At 45.9% G+C, this 18,960-nt stretch overlaps 1 protein-coding gene across 1 annotated transcript; it reads right to left on the bottom strand.

The window, feature by feature from the left end:
• Positions 1 to 18,175: 18,175 nt before the first annotated feature.
• On the bottom strand, positions 18,176 to 18,679 carry LOC148911652 (beta-1 adrenergic receptor-like). Its single transcript, XM_089029196.1, has one exon. The coding sequence runs from the start codon at positions 18,677 to 18,679 to the stop codon at positions 18,176 to 18,178; it is 504 nt and encodes a 167-aa protein (XP_088885322.1).
• Between the last annotated feature and the right edge of the window lie 281 nt (positions 18,680 to 18,960).

Genomic DNA, 18,960 nt, shown 5'->3' on the forward strand with positions numbered 1-18,960 from the left:
GCGCAGCTCAGAGCAGATACGCCAAAGCCACGCCTCCCGCCAGCCCTGCGACTCCTACGAAGACCAACTCACTATCTTTTTGTTTCTTAGAAGGCTGGTAGTAATTCTTAAACTGAGGCTTTCTTAACCTAAAGTCGGGGTGTGCTTGCGCATAAAGTTTGAAGGCGTAGTCTGTATTTTCGAAGTTCTTATCCGCCTGCATTTTGTCTTGGTAATTCTTGTCCAACCAATCCCTGTAAGCTTGTCTTTTTTCATTCCAAGCCGCCACGTCTCGCTGATATTTCTCCAGCGCTAAGTCGTGTCTCTTCCTTTCGACGGCTAAATCTCCGCTGCGATCACCTCTGACTAATCTATCCAAATACTGACCACCATAATTAGCTCCAGTGAATGCTAAAGCTGCGACGACTCCGCCTACGACCACGCTAGCCATTATATATTAGAAAATCACAGGGATTTTCACACCGTAGGTAGGTACTTTTCCTTCCGTAGGTAATCCTTTACCATGATAGCCCCGCCTACGGCAGCGGTCATCTTAGCAAAGTTAGCGAAGCTCTTGCTTGGGTCTTCAGTAAAGTCTTCTTTGAGCACTTTCTTACCTACCCAACCAATACCCGCAACGATGGAAGTAATGATAGCTGCTTCTTCAACAGTTTTCAACAACGCGGTCGACATTATATTACAAAGCGAGAAGGAAAATCTAGGTCGCCGCGGGTGATAAATCTACTCCATTTCAGGGATCTTACTTTTTCTAACAGCCGGCTCCACAGGTGCGTGCACGGGCGCGTGATATGTTGGTGGTTCTACCTTTTTCGTAGCCCGCCATTGTAAGTAGAGGCTGCCTGCTGCTATAGCAACTCCTAACGCGCCAATGACGTACCCAGGATTAATAAAGGATTCTTCTTCTTTCTCTTCCACCTTTTCTTCTTTTTTGGCTTTGTTCTTCCTGTTCATCTCCGCGAGCTTCTTACCGGCAGCGACTCTGCCTGGAGATTTAACCTTGGTAATCTTGGTATCTTCTACGGGAGCCTTTTCTGGTTGTTCTTCGGTGCCACTCATCTTATATTAAGGGACTTGAAGGACTTGACAAGTAACTTGATGACGACTTGACAATGACTTGGCAATGACTTGACAACGACTTGATTAAGTACTTGAGGTGACTTGACAACGACTTGATTAAGTACTTGAGGTGACTTGACAACGACTTGACTAAGTACTTGAGGTGACTTGACAACGACTTGACTAAGTACTTGAGGTGACTTGACAACGACTTGACTAAGTACTTGAGGTGACTTGATCAGGTACCTCAGCAAGTGCCGCCTGGAAGACCTTTTCGACTTCTCTGTCCTTTTTGAAGTCCCTTCCAAGATGTTCCGAAGGAACCTAGTACCTCCTTCAAGTCAACGTGCTGAGCTACGTGAAGTGCCGCAGAGGCGACTGCCATTAACTTACCGCACTTCAAAGACAACCACCCGCAGGTTATCTTAAGTTCTTGGGCGATGACATAGTCCTCGCTTATGTCCTTCCGCAGTTGCTCCACGTCGTCTATGGGCAGCGCAAGTCCGAGAAGCTTGGTGGCCAGCTTAATGGCTGAGTCTGCTACGGCGTCCGTGGTCTTACTTGCAAGGGCAGCCTCGTACCTCTTATGGAACTTCTTAACCTCCTCTTCTGACAACTTATTAACCTGCTCATGGGTAAGTTCCTTGCCTATCATTTCTTTGCACTTCCCAGATGACACAAGGATGTTAAGTTGTTCCTTGAGGTTGCTTTCATCTAGCTGCGTGGGGACTTCATCTAAGAGCTGCTCAATGTCCATATATGTTAATGGAATACGGAAACCTCAAAGAGAAGATCATCTTGGAATGTTGGTGCGTTTTTAGGTGCCGCATGTATTCGTGTAACTGTTCCTTGGATATCTCACCGCCGTAGTCGCTTAAGATGGTTTCCAGGTCAGACTTGCTCGGAGTATAAAATACGACAAGTGAACCTATGTTTTCCCTGAAGGGCTTAGAGACGCTGGTAAGCTGCTGCGAGAGCAACCAAACGCTGATATTGTCGTGTCTACCGCTGAAGGCGAGTTTAACGAGCTCGGAAGTGCGTCTTTTTACGTCGTCCCCACAGGCAATGTCATCCAGTATAAGGAGGGTTTGCGTATTCTTGGGGAATTGTTTGTGCCAAAACTTAAGATGGCCGGATAACTCGTTAGGATCTAAGATATCTACAAAGAAGTCGTCATCTTTCACTCCTATGCCCGTCCAGGTGCGGTTATTCACGTAGGTGGGGCATAATAGCACGACGTAGTCGAAACGGTATCTAAAGGGTCCTAATAGCTGCTCCACTACGAATTGGGTCTTTCCGCAGCCGGTGGGTCCTACTATCAGGGCATTGCAGGGAATATGGTTCGGATCCATTATATATACGATGGAGCCAGTGGAAGCAGTGCAAAGAATTGCCGGCGACGCAAAAGATAAAAGAGACACCATAGAAATGCAAAGGGAGGAGATCGATCGGCTGAAAGAGCGCGTGCAGGAATTGTACGATGAAATGTGCGGTCTGAAGCGCGCGGAAAGGTTTGGTGCGCTCTTGACGATGGCGGGCTGGGCTAAGGAGTCCGTTAAGGACTTCATGCGATATCCCCCGTAGAATGTTGACATTTAGGTTAAATCTTTGTTAAGGATACCTGGAAACTATTTCAAAGAGTGTCTTAGAATGTTGACAATAAGGTTAAATCTTTGTTAAGGATGCCTGGAAACTATTCCAAAGAGTGTCTTAGCTTTACTATTTTGAATCCTGCAAGCGCCCTTTAAAGGGGGTCCTTATTTTTATTTATTATTATTAAATATCCTTAATTATTCTTAATAATAATAAATAAAAATAAGAATGGGATTTGAGACTCTTTGCACAAACCCTACTTTACTATTTTAAGCCGCCTACTAACCATTACGGGCTTTCCAGGCATCCTTAACAAAGATTTAACCTTATTGTCAACATTCTGAGACACTTTTGAAATAGTTTCTGGCTGTTAAGGACTTCATGCGGTATCCCTTATAGTGGTTATTAAATCCTTATTATATATGGAGTGCGTGCACTGCAACAAGGAGTTCAGCTCGAAGCAAATGTTAAAATACCACGTTGAAAAAAAGGTGTGCGCTAAGAAGGCACGCGAAAGGCGTTGTAAGGAGTGTAATCGACTCTTTAGCAGCGCGCAAATGTTGGATTACCACGTGGATAACCGCGTTTGCCTAAAGAACGTATGTGAGCGCTGCGAGGAGGACAAGAACGACGAATGGCATCGACATCGGTGCCGCGGCAATTACGACCTGCTGAGCGTGGCTTGCGAGGAGCACGGCGACGTTGCTGCACGATGTTGCCCAAAGGAAACCCAAAGGAAGTTAACGCGCCGGAAGAAGGAAATTGACCAGCGCTTTGCGGAGTTTGACTGCGTCGAAGGCGTAAGGTGGGAAGATAGGGAATATTGGGAGGCAACCTGCGAGCGTTGCGGCTGTCAAAGAAGTGACCAGCATATTTGGCAGTGCCTCTACGACGGTCAAGGCGGCTTTAAGGAGTACTTAGATCGCTTTGAGGCCTGGCATGCCGGCAATGAGGCGGCAAGGAAAGCCCGTAGAAGTTAGAAAGGACCTAAGATAGTAAAGTAGGGTTTGTGCAAAGAGTCTCAAATCCCATTCTTATTTTTATTTATTATTATTAAGAATATTCGATAATAATGAATTAAGGATATTTAATAATAATAAATAAAAATAAAGACCCCTTTTAAGGGCGCTTGCATAATCTAATAATAATAAATAAAAATAAGGACCCCTTTTAAAGGTATATGCTAGCCTACGCAGCCGCCTTTCTGGGAGGCATTCTAATTACCCTTTCAATATATGGACTGTATTACTTGCGAACTACCTGCTGACTGCATTACCCCTCGTAAGCCGCGTAAAAAATACACCTGCCTTCATTGTGACAGGGTATTCTCCGAAGGATCCTTTGTGGGGCATTGGTGCTCCGCGGATCCTAAAGCGCAGCGGACTTTAGCAGACGCGCTTAACTACAAAGAGGAGATGGAGTGACTCTTCTTTCAATGTCAAACTTCCATCGGCCATTTACCTTACCATGGCTGCGTAAGTGGGTGAATTCCTCGCCCTGAATTACGTACCGCACGCAATCCGGCGCCCAAAGGGAATATTCCTTGCCTTCTAAGTCTTTGAGGACTAACCGTAAACGGTCAATGTCTTCGAAGACGACGTAATTTTTTATTTCGTATGCTTTACCGTGGACAAGATCACGCCAGTGAGTCAAGCTGAGCTTCATTATACCTATGGAATATCTTTAGGTGCGTTTTCAAAGTGGCGTAGGACTTAAACCGCTTTACACAGCCCTTACAGGGAATACGAATGCCATCCGCGTAATCCATCAGGGCACGGCAGATAATGTCGTAATCGTTGCTAACCATCGTTAGGTAACCATTTACGTCAAGCTGTGAGATTTTCTTAGATTGCTTCGCGGATAAGACGCCGTTTCCTTTTGGGGTTTTCAACTCAATACACAACCCGCGGTATTTCTTATGCGCATTTAGGATCAAAAGGTCGGGTTGACCGGCTTGGTAGCCTTTTCGCCAGCAGGTTATTCGCTTGCTGTCTGAATCTTGAAGTTCGCCAAGACCCGGCGCTATGATGAAATCGGGGTAAAACCTACGTGTGTAGTCGACGACCTTCGCGTGTAGGTCGGCTTCATTTTCGATCTTGAATACTAACTTGTTTGGGCCGCCAAACCGCCTTTCTATTGCATATTTACCCGTTTTCCTTAGCGCGGGTAGGACTTCTTCGAAGACCCAATCACGAAACTCCACAGCTTTGGGTAGTTTGGAGCTAAATATCAGTTCATACAAACCAGGTTCGGATATAAACACGGCATTTGGTTGCGCAGTAAAGGAGCGGTGATTCGCAGCCCCTTGTAGATCAACCCATTTTTTCTGGTATTTCTCAGATACGTGTGCTCTAATTGCATCTCTAGGGCGCTCATAGCCCAACGCCAAAGCCACTTCCTTTGCTTTGAAGTACAAAGTTTCGCCTTGCACTATGCATTGCAGTTTGGTGTCGTTGTTTTCAAATACGCGAAGCATCGTATATCTAAGAAATATTTTAACATTAATATGCAACACTTTTAAGTTGGTTCATTTCCTACGCTCAGTTGCGCGTCAGACACGACGAAGACGTAGCAGTTTATTTTGTCGCCGTCACTCGCACCGGCGTTCTTGGTGCGCTTGATCTCCAATGTTATGCCGTCCTGCGTATTTACCAACCGCAAACCCTGGCCATGTAGGTCTTCGTCGTTAATGGTGCGCATATCGATCCACAGCGCGTATTTATCATTAAAGAATTCCTCGGGGCTAATTTGGTCGCCAAACTTGCGCATGGCCTCTCTGTACACGTCTGCGGGCTTTATTCCCTGCGAGTAAACCTTGTTTGGAACGCCGTTGATATTCACGCCGACGTTAGTAATGTTGGGGTTGTGAAAGGCTTCGGAGTCGCGCTTACCGGCCTCGTAGGGTTTGGCAAACACCAGCATCAACCCCGTGAGACTTCTTCGGGGGAGGTTAATGCTTTGGTTGATAACCTCATCCGTCTTATCCAGGAAGCTGAACGTCTTATACATCACTACGTGGTCGTATAAGAATGCCTTTCCGGCGCTATATTCCATGCCAGCGCTACGGGCCAGCTCTTCGCTGTACACCGTTTCGTACTGTAATTCTAGATTAGTGATAGAGTATGGGGTTGTCGTGGTAAGTGCACTGCTTAGCCCACCAATGATGTTATTAGCATCTGCTAAAGTTACTTCAAACTGCAGTTCGGCAAGCTGTCTTGGGTAATACACACCGTGATTCGTAATCACTTCAAAGTCCAGTGGTATGACATACTTGCTACCATAGGCGGTCTTTATTCGCTTTGCGTCTGCCACTGCGGTTTCTCCGCTGCCGTCAGTAGGTTGCGTTTTCGTAGGTGTGCGGACCTTACGCAGAATGACACTACCAATTCCTTGTTCTATCCTTTGCGCGCGGTCAAAGGCTGTCAACCATAGATCCTTATAGGTGGTATACAGATCGTACCTATTTAAGTCCAGCAAGGATTCCCCGGCGAACTTGATTCTCATCTTAGAAACGATGTTGCGACCCACGTTGTTAACGATAATCCTTTCATCTGTGGGGCTTGACTGCACCGCTAGGTCGAACCTTAACGCCAAGGTGCCAGGTACTAAGACTAGGTTATCTGTTAGGCGGGGTACGCCTACGTACAAGGTTTCCCCTGGCTTTGCGCTGCTGGGGGTGAATGTGACCCGGTGAAAGGTGCGTTCTGCTTTCAGCCCGCCAACCTGCTTAGGTAATACGTTGGGATTTAACTTTGAGCTTATCATATATAATGGAAGTAGAAGGAACAGACCCCGACTTCGATCCCACCACTGAGGAAGGTCAGGCTGACATTAACGACGGTGATGAAGAACCGCTGCTTCCCACCCAACAAGTCGACGATTCCCTAAGGGATAGGATTGCAAAGGCCCTAAGACATCCCAAAGCACGCGAGTACGCGTTTCCGCGTGAGCACATAGAGCTTCAAAACATGGGCGAGCCGGAAGCAGCCGCGCGGGAAACCGTAGAGTGGGCAAAGCAGGAGCTAGAGCTGCGCTACGACAACTTTGATGCTGACGACGTAAAGCTCACAGAACGCGGAAACAAAGTTCTCATAAGCGTTCAAGACCTAAGATTTCCTGACAAAGACCGCTGGACGAAACCACAACCCCTCTTTGATGAGAATGGTGACGTTAGGGGCGACGTCTTAAGATTAAAAGGCTTTCAGCATGCTACCCGAAGCATGTTAGAAAGGTTGCAAACCCTGAATGAAAAGGTTGCGCTAGAAAAACGCGTCGAGGAACTACAAGAAACGTTAAAAGAAAGGGAGGAAGAATACGCAAAGCAAACTCAGCTAATTGTCGATGCTGAAAAGAAGTTCGGCAACGAAAGAATGGTAGAAATGAGAAACCAGTTGGATAAAACCCTGCGCCAAAGAGATAAAGCACAAAGGGACTTAGAAGAAGCTAAAAACTCAGGCGCCTCGGTGGAAGCACTGCGGGAAACGTTGGAAGAAAGGGAGGAGGAATACATGAAGCAAAACCAGCGGCTTGCCGACGCACATAGAAGGGAGGTCGAATTCAAAGAGCAAGACATAAGGGATCTGGTAGACCAAAGGAATGAGATTCGACATGAAAGGAATAAATTACAAAAGGATCTTGATCTCACCCTGCAGGCGTTGGACGTAAAAAGCGAAAACCTGCGGGCTGAAATGTCTGACTCCTTGGTAGAAAGGCGAATGTTAATGTCTGAAATCAATGCAAAAACAGATCAAATTCAACAGAAAGATCAAGCCATCAAAGACTTAGAGTATGAAATAGAACGACAGCGGGGGGTAATCGAAGATCAAGAACGCCCTGAGGAAGAAAAGGAGGCAGCTCAAAAGGAAATAGAAAATCTAGAGGTACGCCTTGCGGAATTGCGGGTGGAAAAGGAGAAGTTGGAGAAAGAATTAGGGCTTACCACCAAGGAAAAGGTAAAAAGAGCCCTTTTGAAGTATGGTGTTCCGCTGGCATTTGCGGTTGCTATTTCGAGCGTAGTAGGAGTTATCCTTAGCTCCCTTAAGGCTACAGGCGCGGGCGTAAAGAAATTAGGCAGTGGGCTGACGGACTTGGGAAAAAAGATGGCAGCCGGTCTTCCTGGGCTGCTGGGTTCGGTTGTTTCCTTGGCACTTAGGGCCGGCGGCGAACTGTTGAAGTTCGTGGGGAATAACATTTGGATCTTGGTCGTCGCTATCGGCGTGGTCCTTTTGAAGAAGATGCGGGGTTGATCTTATCCTTGTGTATTACTGGCGGCTTATAATCGTTGTCGGGTGCACGGGGTGTTCTCGACTGGGGATAAGTAAAGATAGTATTCGCACCGCCTTGATAATGCGGAACTAGCGGTATGGCAGTCATAGTAGAAATGGTCTCATGATTAAAAGTAGAATCGCTTGGCGCAGCTGATTGTGAAATAACAGCGTTTATCTTAACTTCGACATTAACGTTAGATGTTGCGTCAGTATTGATCTGAAGCTTTGCGTATTGACAATTAGCTACCATGTGAAAGGTTATTGGTACTATATCGTCTAGACTATTTGGCGGTTCATATGAAAAATGAGCTGACCGTCTAGTATTTTTCAGTGTTCTGTATGGTAACAATGGATCGTTATTCTCATCTACTACTCTAAATCCAATACCATATTCCTCCCTTACGCTAATACAAATTGTGCACATAATCAATCCCAACCCACCAACCTTCACCCACAATTCCGTGTCAACCCAATTAGCATTACGCAAGTATCTATCTTCCTCCAGAAAATAAAGGAATGAATCCTCCTTAGTATGTGGGTTCATATATACCAGCAAATAAATTTGCTTCTAGAGACTCGATCATTACCGTAAGAGTGCAAATGGTTGCGTGGTTATATTTTTCATCTCTCTGATTTTCTATGCTATTTATGCAAACGCTCCCGGTGTCATCTACGCGCATTTGCAGCTTTACCTTCCCATGGCAATCGGCGACCATATGAAAAGTCCAAACCGATAAATTCTCAGCGCTGTCGGTGTTCGGCTCTACGGAGAAATGCACAGGCTCCCTGTTGTTTGTCTTCACACGCATAGGCTGCAGTACGCCGTTGTCATCCAGGAACCTAAAGCCGACGTTGGCGTGACTGCTCGCGCCCATGCAAATACTACAAAGGATCAATTTCTTTCCTGAGTAGTTCAAATTCACGGACATGCCCGTGACATCAACCCAAGATGCCTGGGTGTATTTTTTCTCGCCTGTGTAAGTCGTATATACACAATCTACTCCAGCTACGTAGGGGTTATTCATCGCCATATATAATAGCTCAGACCAATGCTTGCAGCTGCTAAGCCGGCTTTTAATAAGTTATGGTCATATTCCTCGGGTATGGTTGGCATAACCTTCTTTTGAGGCTTCTTCTTTGGTTCGGGTTTTTCTGCGTGTTCCTTTTTTGGTTTCTCTACGAAGTGAGGAATGCCCTTGGTAGTATCAGAGTTCACGTCATTCACCCCAAACTTCATGTCTTTGGTTGCTCGTTGAAGTTTGTTGTTATAACCCACGACGGAATTGGCGTTGATGACCAAATTACTAGGCATCAACCAGCAACCAGGCGACAAAGCGTAATCCAGCCGCACTTTAGATTGCTGCACCGCTAATTGATATCTTTGAACTGACTTGGATATGTCATTTTCTATTATTGCGGACTCAAACAGGGTTAGGAATTCTTGTTGCGTTTCCTGTGAAGCACCTTGGGCACCAACAATGGGGCTGCGGGTATTTACCTGCGCTCCCAGGATGCAGTAGACGAATGCTTCTATGCTGCGGTTAATCCTAGCAAGGTTCTTCAAACCAATGCCCTTTGCGGCAAAGAATGGCGCCCAACAATCGTCTTTATTTTGTATGTAATAAAGTAGGTTATTCTTAGACGATGAACCTCCATCGTCGGCAAACTTGAAATACGGTATGTTTCTCTTCGATACCTCCGTAAGCTTACCATCCCAAATGTAGTAACCTACTCCCATACCATCCCTACCGGTGTCCTTATAACGAAAGCTTTGATCCTTAAGCTTAAACTCGTTCTTCAAGCGCTCAAATGCCGTCTTATCATACGCATTACTCAATTCATTAAACGCCGTTTCTCCTGGTAGTGGCACACCCAACTCCTTCAATATCCTACGCATCGTAAACGCTACGTGAAATCTCAAGAACGAAATGTCAAACATGTCGACCGCTATCCCACACCCCTTGGTTGCAGCCCAAACAGCAAAGTTCAATTGCATTGGCCAATGCCCCATTTCTCCTACTGATAACCACTTATCGACCATCTTTTTGGAAGTAAACTTTACCTTAGTAAATCTAAAGATGTCACTAACTTTCGTCTTAAACATTCCAGAACCTACGTCAATTTCCAAGTTAGTTACCATTTCAGCAAATTTACTTGATCCGCCTTTATTGTCGTAAAATGGGTAATCCTCCGTCGTTGGTAACAAGTTTGCAGGAAAGTTGGGCTTAGCAGGTGGTGAAGTCTTAGGCTTAGGACTCAAGTCCGCATTGCTGTACATTCTGGAGCCTTGGTAATAAATCCCATCGGGTCTTCTTTCGAACTTACTAGGGTCTGCATGCGGAAACATCTTCCTAAAGGCCCTCCAGTTCCAGTAATCCCGGTTGTCGTGATGTGGCTGCTCCTCAATATCATTCCCAAAAGCGTCGTACATTAGTATATATAATGGATGTTATACCATCAGCACCTCAGTTGTACCCAGATGTTCCCTATACTACACCTAACGAACTAAACGCCGAAAACTTTCGTCTGAATAAAGCGAACTTAATCCTGGCTTACTTGGAAGGGCAGGCAAAACACTATGAAAAAGTTAGAAAAAAGTACGTTAGAGCCCGGAGTACGCTACATAAGATTGCGATAACTTCAGGATCCATATCTGTTGTGTTAACGGGCTCTGGCGTTGCTACTTCGCTTACTGGGCCGGGAATAATCGTTGGAGTTCCTTTAGCCGGCGTTGGGGCAGCTTGTGGTATCATTTCGGCTGTTGCTACGGGCATTATGAAAAAGCTATCCACGAAAATATCCAAGCATGACACGACAATAGCTCTATCTAGGGCTAAAGTAAATACTATTACCGATCTTGTCTCAAAGGCTTTGCGTGACAGAAAGATAGACGACGTAGAATTCTCGCTTATTCTGGCCGAAGAAGACAAATACGAGAAATTAAAGACGGACATAAGGAATAAAAAAACAATCGTAAAAGATCTTTCCGAGGAATCTCGCAAAAAGATCTACCAGGAGGCAAAAGAAGAGCTTCAAAGAAAGCTTGCTCAGTAAACATCTGCTTCGAAAAGAGCGTGACGGGATTCTATTTACATATCGAACGTCAGTCTAGAAAATATGCAGATTAAATATAATAATTTTCACATACATAAGCGTCCAGATGTGTCTGGCGTTTGCTTGTGATCGTGGACTTTGGGGCTGGGGAGGCCTAAAGTCCCGAGTTCGAGCCTCGCTGTAGATGCATTTGGACCGGTTGCTGTGAGTGAAAAAAAAGCCTCCCCCACTCACAGCAACCGTGGGGGGAGGGGTGGAAAGTGCGATTCAACCCCGCGATGGGGGGTTTCGCGATTGGAAAAGTCAGGGGGTGTCTCGGGACGCTGTCCGGAGTTCACCCTCTGGTGGGTCGTAAGAAAGATATATGTGTATGTACTAGAGGGCCTCTGGCGCGGGATGAAATAAGCCCCGTAAGCCCAAAATGCAAAAAACCCCACTGGGGATAGCTTGGTGTTCTGCGCGATGCATTCCCCAGTGGGGTTTCTGGCAAAATAAACGCCAGTTTTGCATTTTTATTTTCTCGGAATCCATCCTAACAGGGGGTGGTTGGGGTCTATTTTGTAAAATATTTCGTAAATTACGTCAGGATAATAAGGAATATCCTTATTCAGCCGACAAAACATCCACTCGGCTTTTGTCATATCAGAAACCTCAGGAATAGACTTACCGGTAATTTCAGACAAAAGATAGGGAATAGCTTTGTAATATTTCCCTAGCTTTAATTTTTTCAACGTTTTCCGTAGACTTTGTGGGGTTGGCTCTTCTAAATGGTCTATGATTTTCTTCTTTACTTCGTCGCTTAAATATATCGGATGTAAACCTTGGATATGACTCATCCAGTCCCTGAAGTATTTTATTCTCTTATATGGCGTTTTCTTACGACCTCCATTGGCGTAATACTGCTCTCTGGTAGCATTTGGTACGGCATTACGAATATTCTTACCACATTCGTAACACTGCGCTGACGTGTCGTCTTCTATTTGCATTTTCTTACCACAACACCAGAAACCCTTGGGCTTAGGTATGTTAACTTTGGATCTTAGGCAAATTATACAGAAGTCATTCACAAACTCTTTACATTCATGCATCGTATATATATCGTACATTTTTATAAACACTTATCTTTGATTCCCAACACAGCAGCAGTAAGGACTTATCGCGTGGCTTATTCCCGCTGCCGGCGCCTTCCTTAAACCGCCTGTAAAACCCGTAAATCTTTGACATTGACCGCGAGTCCCCCTTACTGCTGCTAGTCGTCCTTAAGTACTTAGTCAAGTCGCCTCAAGTACTTAGTCAAGTCATTGTCAAGTCGTTGTCAAGTTACTTGTCAAGTCCTTCAAGTCCTTAGATATAAGATGAGTGGCACCGAAGAACAACCACTCGTAGAAGATACCAAGATTACCAAGGCTAAATCTCCAGGCAGAGTTGCCGCGGGGAAGAAGCTTGCGGAGATGAATGAAAAGAACAAAGCAAAGAAAGAGGAAAAGGTAGAAGAAGAGGAATCCTTTTGGAATCCTGGGTACGTCATTGGCGCGATAGGAATTGCTATAGCAGCAGGCAGCCTCTACTTACAATGGCGGGCAGCAAAGCCAAAAGTAAAGTGGGAGGCCACAACATATCACGCACCCGTGGAACCGGCTGTTAGAAAAAGTAAGATCCCCGTAATGGAATAACCTTCTCGCTTTGTAATATAATGTCGACCGCGTTGTTGAAAACTGTTGAAGAAGCAGCTATTATTACTTCCATCGTTGCGGGTATTGGTTGGGTAGGTAAGAAAGTGCTCAAAGAAGACTTTACTGAAGACCCAAGCAAGAGCTTCGCTAATTTTGCTAAGATGACCGCTGCCGTAGGCGGGGCTATCATGCTAAAGGATTACCTACGAAAGGAAAAGTACCTCCCTACGGCGTAATATATAATGGCTAGCGTGGTCATAGGTGGAGTCGTCGCAGCTTTAGCATTCACTGGAGCTAATTATGGCGGTCAATATTTGGATAGATTAGTTAGAGGCGACAAAAGCGGAGACTTAGCCGCCGAAAGGAAGAGACACGACTTAGCGCTGGAGAAATATCAAAGGGACGTGGCGGCTTGGAATGAAAAAAGACAAGCTTACAGGGATTGGTTGGATAAGAACTACCAAGACAAAATGCAGGCGGATAAGAACTTCGAAAACACAGACTTCGCCTTTAAGCTCTATGCGCAGGCGCACCCCGACTTTAGAATGAGAAAGCCTCAGTTTAAGGATTACTACCAACCGTCTAAAAAACAAAAAGACAATGAGCTGGTATTCGTGGGAGTTGCAGGGCTGGCGGGAGGCGTGGCTTTGGCGTATCTAATATAATGATCGTCTTTTTGGAAAGCGACAAGAATGACTTTACCACTTATCTGAATCCTCCCATCCGCGCGGAAAGGGTTCGGCTGGTTAGTTGCTCTTTGTACAATTCTTGGTATAATTTGATTAATGGCTTTGTCGTTGTGAATGCCAACAAACCAAAAATACCAGATTCCCATTACACCCCTATAACACTGGCTAAGGAGCTAGCAAAGCATGGATATACTCTTACCACAGGATTACCCCATGAAATGAAATTCAAGAAAAATAATGGGAGCGCTAATTTAAAGGACAGTTCATTGGTAGAACTCCTGGGCCTTACTAGTACCACGATAAATAGCGGCAGTACATATGATGTGAAATGGAAAGTCGCATCCTCTTACGAAGTCTATTGCGACTTGGTCAATAGTTACAGCAATGGAGAAAGGTCTTCTCTTATGTCCAAGTTTCTACCCAAAGGTAATCCATTTGACCCAGTAGAATACACTCCCATTTCTTTGTGCTATGATTTGTCTAATTTGGTAGAAAGCATAAACATCACCATTAAAGTGGACGGAGAGACGGTGGATTTCAACGGACGCAATATCAATCTTGTTTTGGAATTCATATAATGGGCCGCGTAGAGGACAAACTTAAAAGGATTTACTATGGGCCCGAAGGCTATTGGAGAGGAGCGTCAGCTATCAAGAAACTCGCGACCGCGGCCAGGGTATCAGAAGAAACGGCTAAGAACTGGTTAAGAAAACAAACCCTCTGGCAGGTTTATCTTCCCGTGCCCAAGTACATTCCCAGGCCCAGCTTCACCGTAAATACCCCTAATGAAGTTCATCAGGCAGATTTGCTTTTCTTACCACATGACAAGGTGAGAAGAAAGACCTATAGATACGCTTTGACCGTAGTCGATATCGCAAGCAGATATAAGGACGCCGAACCCATAACCAGTAAGGATTCTGGGGAAGTCGCAGAAGCCCTAGGTAGGATTTATAAGCGCGTTTTGAAATGGCCTAAGCTGCTGCAAGTGGATGCGGGGACGGAGTTCATGGGCGTGGTTACCAAGACCCTGAAAGACCACGACACTAAGATTAGGAGAGCCGAGGCAGAGTACCACAGGGGTCAGAGCATTGTTGAAAGATTCAATAAGACCCTGGCTGAGCGCCTCTTTGGGTACCAGTATTGGAAAGAGCTGGAAGATCCGTCCAAACGCAACAGGGAATGGACACAGCGGCTCCCCCAGGTCATCGCGGCTTTGAACGAGGCGGCCAGGGTACGGGAATAAAACCCAAGGATGCTATGAAGAAGAAACACGTGGAACACAAGTCCTACGTCAGAAGTTCGAGGGCGGTCGGACTGAAAGAAAAAAAGCTCCCCCGCAACATAGTGGTCAGATACCTCTATCAGCCGGGGGAACTCGAAGGTGGCAGTAAGAGAGCCACGGATCCTAACTGGTCTCTGGAAACGTATGAGATTTCGAAGTCCGTCACCAAGGAAGGGCAACCCGTGTTGTATTACCTAAATGGCCCAAGTCGCGGATTTGTCATGGAAGAACTGCTCATAGTCCCCAAAGACTCAGAGTAGCGCAGCACCACGCGCCCGATTGCACTCTAGGCATGTCAGTCTTACGTTGCCTCTGCAATGCCCGCGTTTGTTATTTATGCGATCCACGGAGAACTGCTGATTGTCATTTGGGTCAAACCTCCATAGTAGAGGTATGTTACACTTTGCGCAGCGGGCACCTTTCTTATAGACGTCGTCCACGCATAGGTCGAACGTCATATTTTTTTCTTCGTCGTGCCGCTTGTAGCGAAGGAGTTTCTTGGCAATGTTCTCTTTGGCTATGTCCTCTGGCGTCTTATCGTAACGCAGTTGCGGACCCCAGCTTCTTTTCAACTGTTTGGCATACTCCACACGACTTACGGCGGTGTAGATAAGGTTGCTCCAACACAGCCGCTGGTCTATGATCCATAAGGTTTCTTTTATGGTAAGCCCTTGCGCGCTGTGGACTGTCATGCAATAGCCTAAGCGCCAGTCTGGATGGGAGGTTATTTTTTCCACCTTTTCTATGGGCACCCACGCTTTATCGTGGGTAACTGCGTTCTCTAGTTGGATGTCGGTACCAGGTACCCAGACGTCTCTTTTTTGCATGCGGGTGTCGTGGGGTTTATAACAAACAGGTACGGGATGCGTAGGAAAGCGCTCTCGGTGTATATTTAGCAAATCCTTTTGTATGCGAGACTGTGCTGCGCGTTTGCTGCTCAGCACCAGATCCTTTGGATGCCATGCGTAAAGGAAGTCTTCGTATTTCTTCGCTCGTACGCGTTTGCGCAGCGTTTTGCATTGCTCGGCATCACTAAGGCCCCTTAATTCCGCTTTCAGGTTTCTTACTTGATCCTTACTGCGGTAGTCGGCGTTAATTTCCTCCGCATGGTCTACGAACCCCTTTAGCCATTCGTGGGGCATCTATCCGGCTATTGGAGAAGGCTGGCAGGGATCTCCGGCGAATATTACTTGACACTTTCCACGGAGGAATTCTACGAATTCTTTGAGGATTTCCAAAGGTACGGTGCAAATCTCATCCCAAAGTATTACCGGTGGTATGTCGTGGATAGCTCCAGGTGCCCACTTTTGGCCATTCCAACGGAAGAAGCTGTGGTAAGTTTGCGCGTCGTGGCCCTGACTGCAGAGTTCTCTTTCCAAACGGTGTGTTGGCGTTAGCACCTTTATCTTAGGAAAGAGTTCCAAGACGCGCGTCGTTTTACCACTGCCTCCCGTACCATACAGATAAGAGAAGCGTTGGTAAGAAATGGGGTCCTTTACGGTTGGCATGGGCCTCATTGTGGGCATTACGACGCCCCAAGTATTTTCTCCGTGATATTCTACACGTTCTCTCCATGCTTTTATCTCCTCATCTTTAACGCGCCATTGACCACTTTCCGCCAACTCGTCTTCTGTGTAGAATTCCTTCATCTTCTCTAACACTTCGGGCTTTACGTACAAGGAATCCGTAGCTACGCGCGGGATGTCCTCTTTGTCAAACCGCAGGAGCATCGCGAGAAGGTTAATATGCGCGTAGGCTAACATGCTGGCACGCAGATGATAATACTGCGGTCGATGGTCTTGGTAGTAACACAAAGCATTCCATTTGTGTAGTTTATCATCTACGAGGTAATCCCATTTCTCCACGGATACCATCGTTCCTTGATCGTGGGCACGCTTGACAAGGAAGCTTAGCTCACCTTCGTCCGTTATTAGGCGCCGCTGCATATGTTTTTCGCCTTCTTTTGCGCCCTGCGTGAATTTACCTATGACCACACGCGCCGTGGGGTTATGCTCCGGTAACCACTGCGTAAAGGCGCTGTGACAAAGTATGGCTTCATGTGCTGTGTATTTTAGGAGTTTGCGCTCTTCAAAGAACTTCAATAGGGGTATGGGTATCCATTCTTTCTCCTGCAGGTGCTTCCCGTACCACGCATAGATTATTGGATGTAAGTCTTTTGTAAATTTCCAGCTGGTTAACCGTACGAACCCCGTTGCTGGGGCGTCGTAGTGACCATCCAACGCAACACGAAAGAACTGTGAATCTGGATGTCCGTAACGGTCGTAATATTCCTTACAATCCCCTAGACCTTTAAAACTTGCGGGGTAACAGTGTTTCATATCCAGCGACACGTATTCGTCTTCGTCGTATTCCATGTTCCAAAGACCACCGTGACCATGCTCTACACAAGCTTTAGCTATATCTTTGAACTCCTCCGGCGTGGATTTCCACCCATTCCTCTTTTTGGCCGCTAAGAAGTCCAAGCTGCGGGAGCTGAGGACCTCGTCTGAGAAGTCCTCACCAAGGGATTCACATGCACTTCGTATGCGCAGGTGTTCCATTTCCGGTCGGTATAAAGTACCATCTTGGGTCATAAACTGACACCCCTCCGCGTCCATTAACCATATGGAATTCTCATGAACTAATTCTGTCAATGGTGACTTCTTATAGACCTTTGTCTCCTTCTTCTTTGGGAACCTTAACTCTCTCCATGCGTGTGCGTTGTGCTGATAAATGACTATAGGAGCACCTCTGCCTCCGTATTTGTGCGTTCCTGGGTAGATAAAACCGTCGGTGATATCCTTGACGTGTATGCGCCTTTCTAACGCGGTTTCCAACTTCTTGATGTTTTCGATGGTTCCTCCGGTTTTACGAGTAGCATGCTCCCATTTCCTGATGGCTTCTCTTCTCTTTAAGGTTAATTTACCACCGCGGGAGGAATCTTCGAAGAACTCTCTAACCAGCTTCCCTACGCAGTTACCTGGATGGCGCATTGGTTTTAACTTTTTAACATCCGGCGTCTTTATCTTGTACGCACCGTAAATAACCACGGTAACCGGGTAAGCAACTTCGTAGAACAGCATGTCTATTCCCTCAAGTGCTCCCGGTCGCGTGTCCTTGTTTAAAACAAACAGGTCCTTCCTGCCAGACGCCCGTATTGGATTCCTGCCCTTTTCTATTATCCACTCGCCGTCTAAATACTTTATAAACGTCAACTCCAAACGGTAGTCGCCTTCGGGCATCAAATTGATTATCCTTTCTGCTCTTTCCTCGTCCATCGTCTCGTCTGTATCTCCCTCCATAAATGTCGTGAAGGCAAAGTTGGCGTCTAAGCGGTCCAGCACCTGAGTTCTGAGCTTGCGCACAGTTTTATTTCTAATGCTTTTGATGGTATCCATCTATATATAAAGGATATTTTAACCTCCGTTTGCGGTACCCAACACAGCAGCAGTAAGGACTTGTCGCGCGGGAAATCCCGTAAATCTGCTGTACCCGCGTTCGGAATTCCGCGGGTTAAACCCGCAAATATACGGCATCGATCGCGAGTCCCCCTTACTGCTGCTATTGAAAACTGCCTATCTGGAGCACCAGAGGCACCATGGCTGTTAAGAGAGCTACCATCCAAATACCGATTATCATCGCTAGGGATCGTTTCTTGCCGAACAGTTTAGGGTACAAGGAAGGACGAACAACACAGAAGTATCTGTTGATTGCAATCAATGCCATGGATTGAAGCGAAATTAGGAATAAAGACACAGAAACAAAACCTTGTATCTGACACACTAGACTACCAAAGATCCACCTGCCATGAATCAGCACTCCAACAGTCAATGGCATCACCAACAGCGCCATCAGTGTATCAGATACAGCTAGGGCAATGATATACGTGTTGGTTCTGGTCTGTAGAGAAGGAGTCTTGTAGATCACGTAACATAATGTTATGTTGCCAACAGCAGATATGAGATTGATCAAAACCATTAAAGAGCTCTCGACAACGACAAGGCTTGAAGCTCGGTTTGACAACTCAGTCGCCAGGTCTTCTTTCCACGTCAAGTTGTTGTTCATCTGATAACCAAAGAAATGAGCACAATTTCTAGCAAAAATATATACTCGCTATTCTCTTAGCAGATTTCGTTTCTTCAATATAGCATTAAGTCAAACCGAATATTAGTAATTATACATCTTTTCTTCTCAGCTGATCATGCTTCGAAGATGTTAACTGCCCTTCTTCTGGCCATTCCTACTTCCGCAGTTATGTAAAGAGAAGAATATTATAATGACTATATTCGCTTATTAGCTGTTTACTGAAACTTGGCCTTAGTTTGCCTACTTTAATGGTTTGTCAA

This window comes from Actinia tenebrosa, unplaced genomic scaffold (genome assembly GCF_029948245.1).
Source record: "Actinia tenebrosa isolate PJP-AT-01 unplaced genomic scaffold, QUT_ActTen_1.0 PGA_scaffold13__45_contigs__length_12533684, whole genome shotgun sequence".
In the NCBI taxonomy this organism is placed as follows: Eukaryota; Metazoa; Cnidaria; class Anthozoa; order Actiniaria; family Actiniidae; genus Actinia; species Actinia tenebrosa.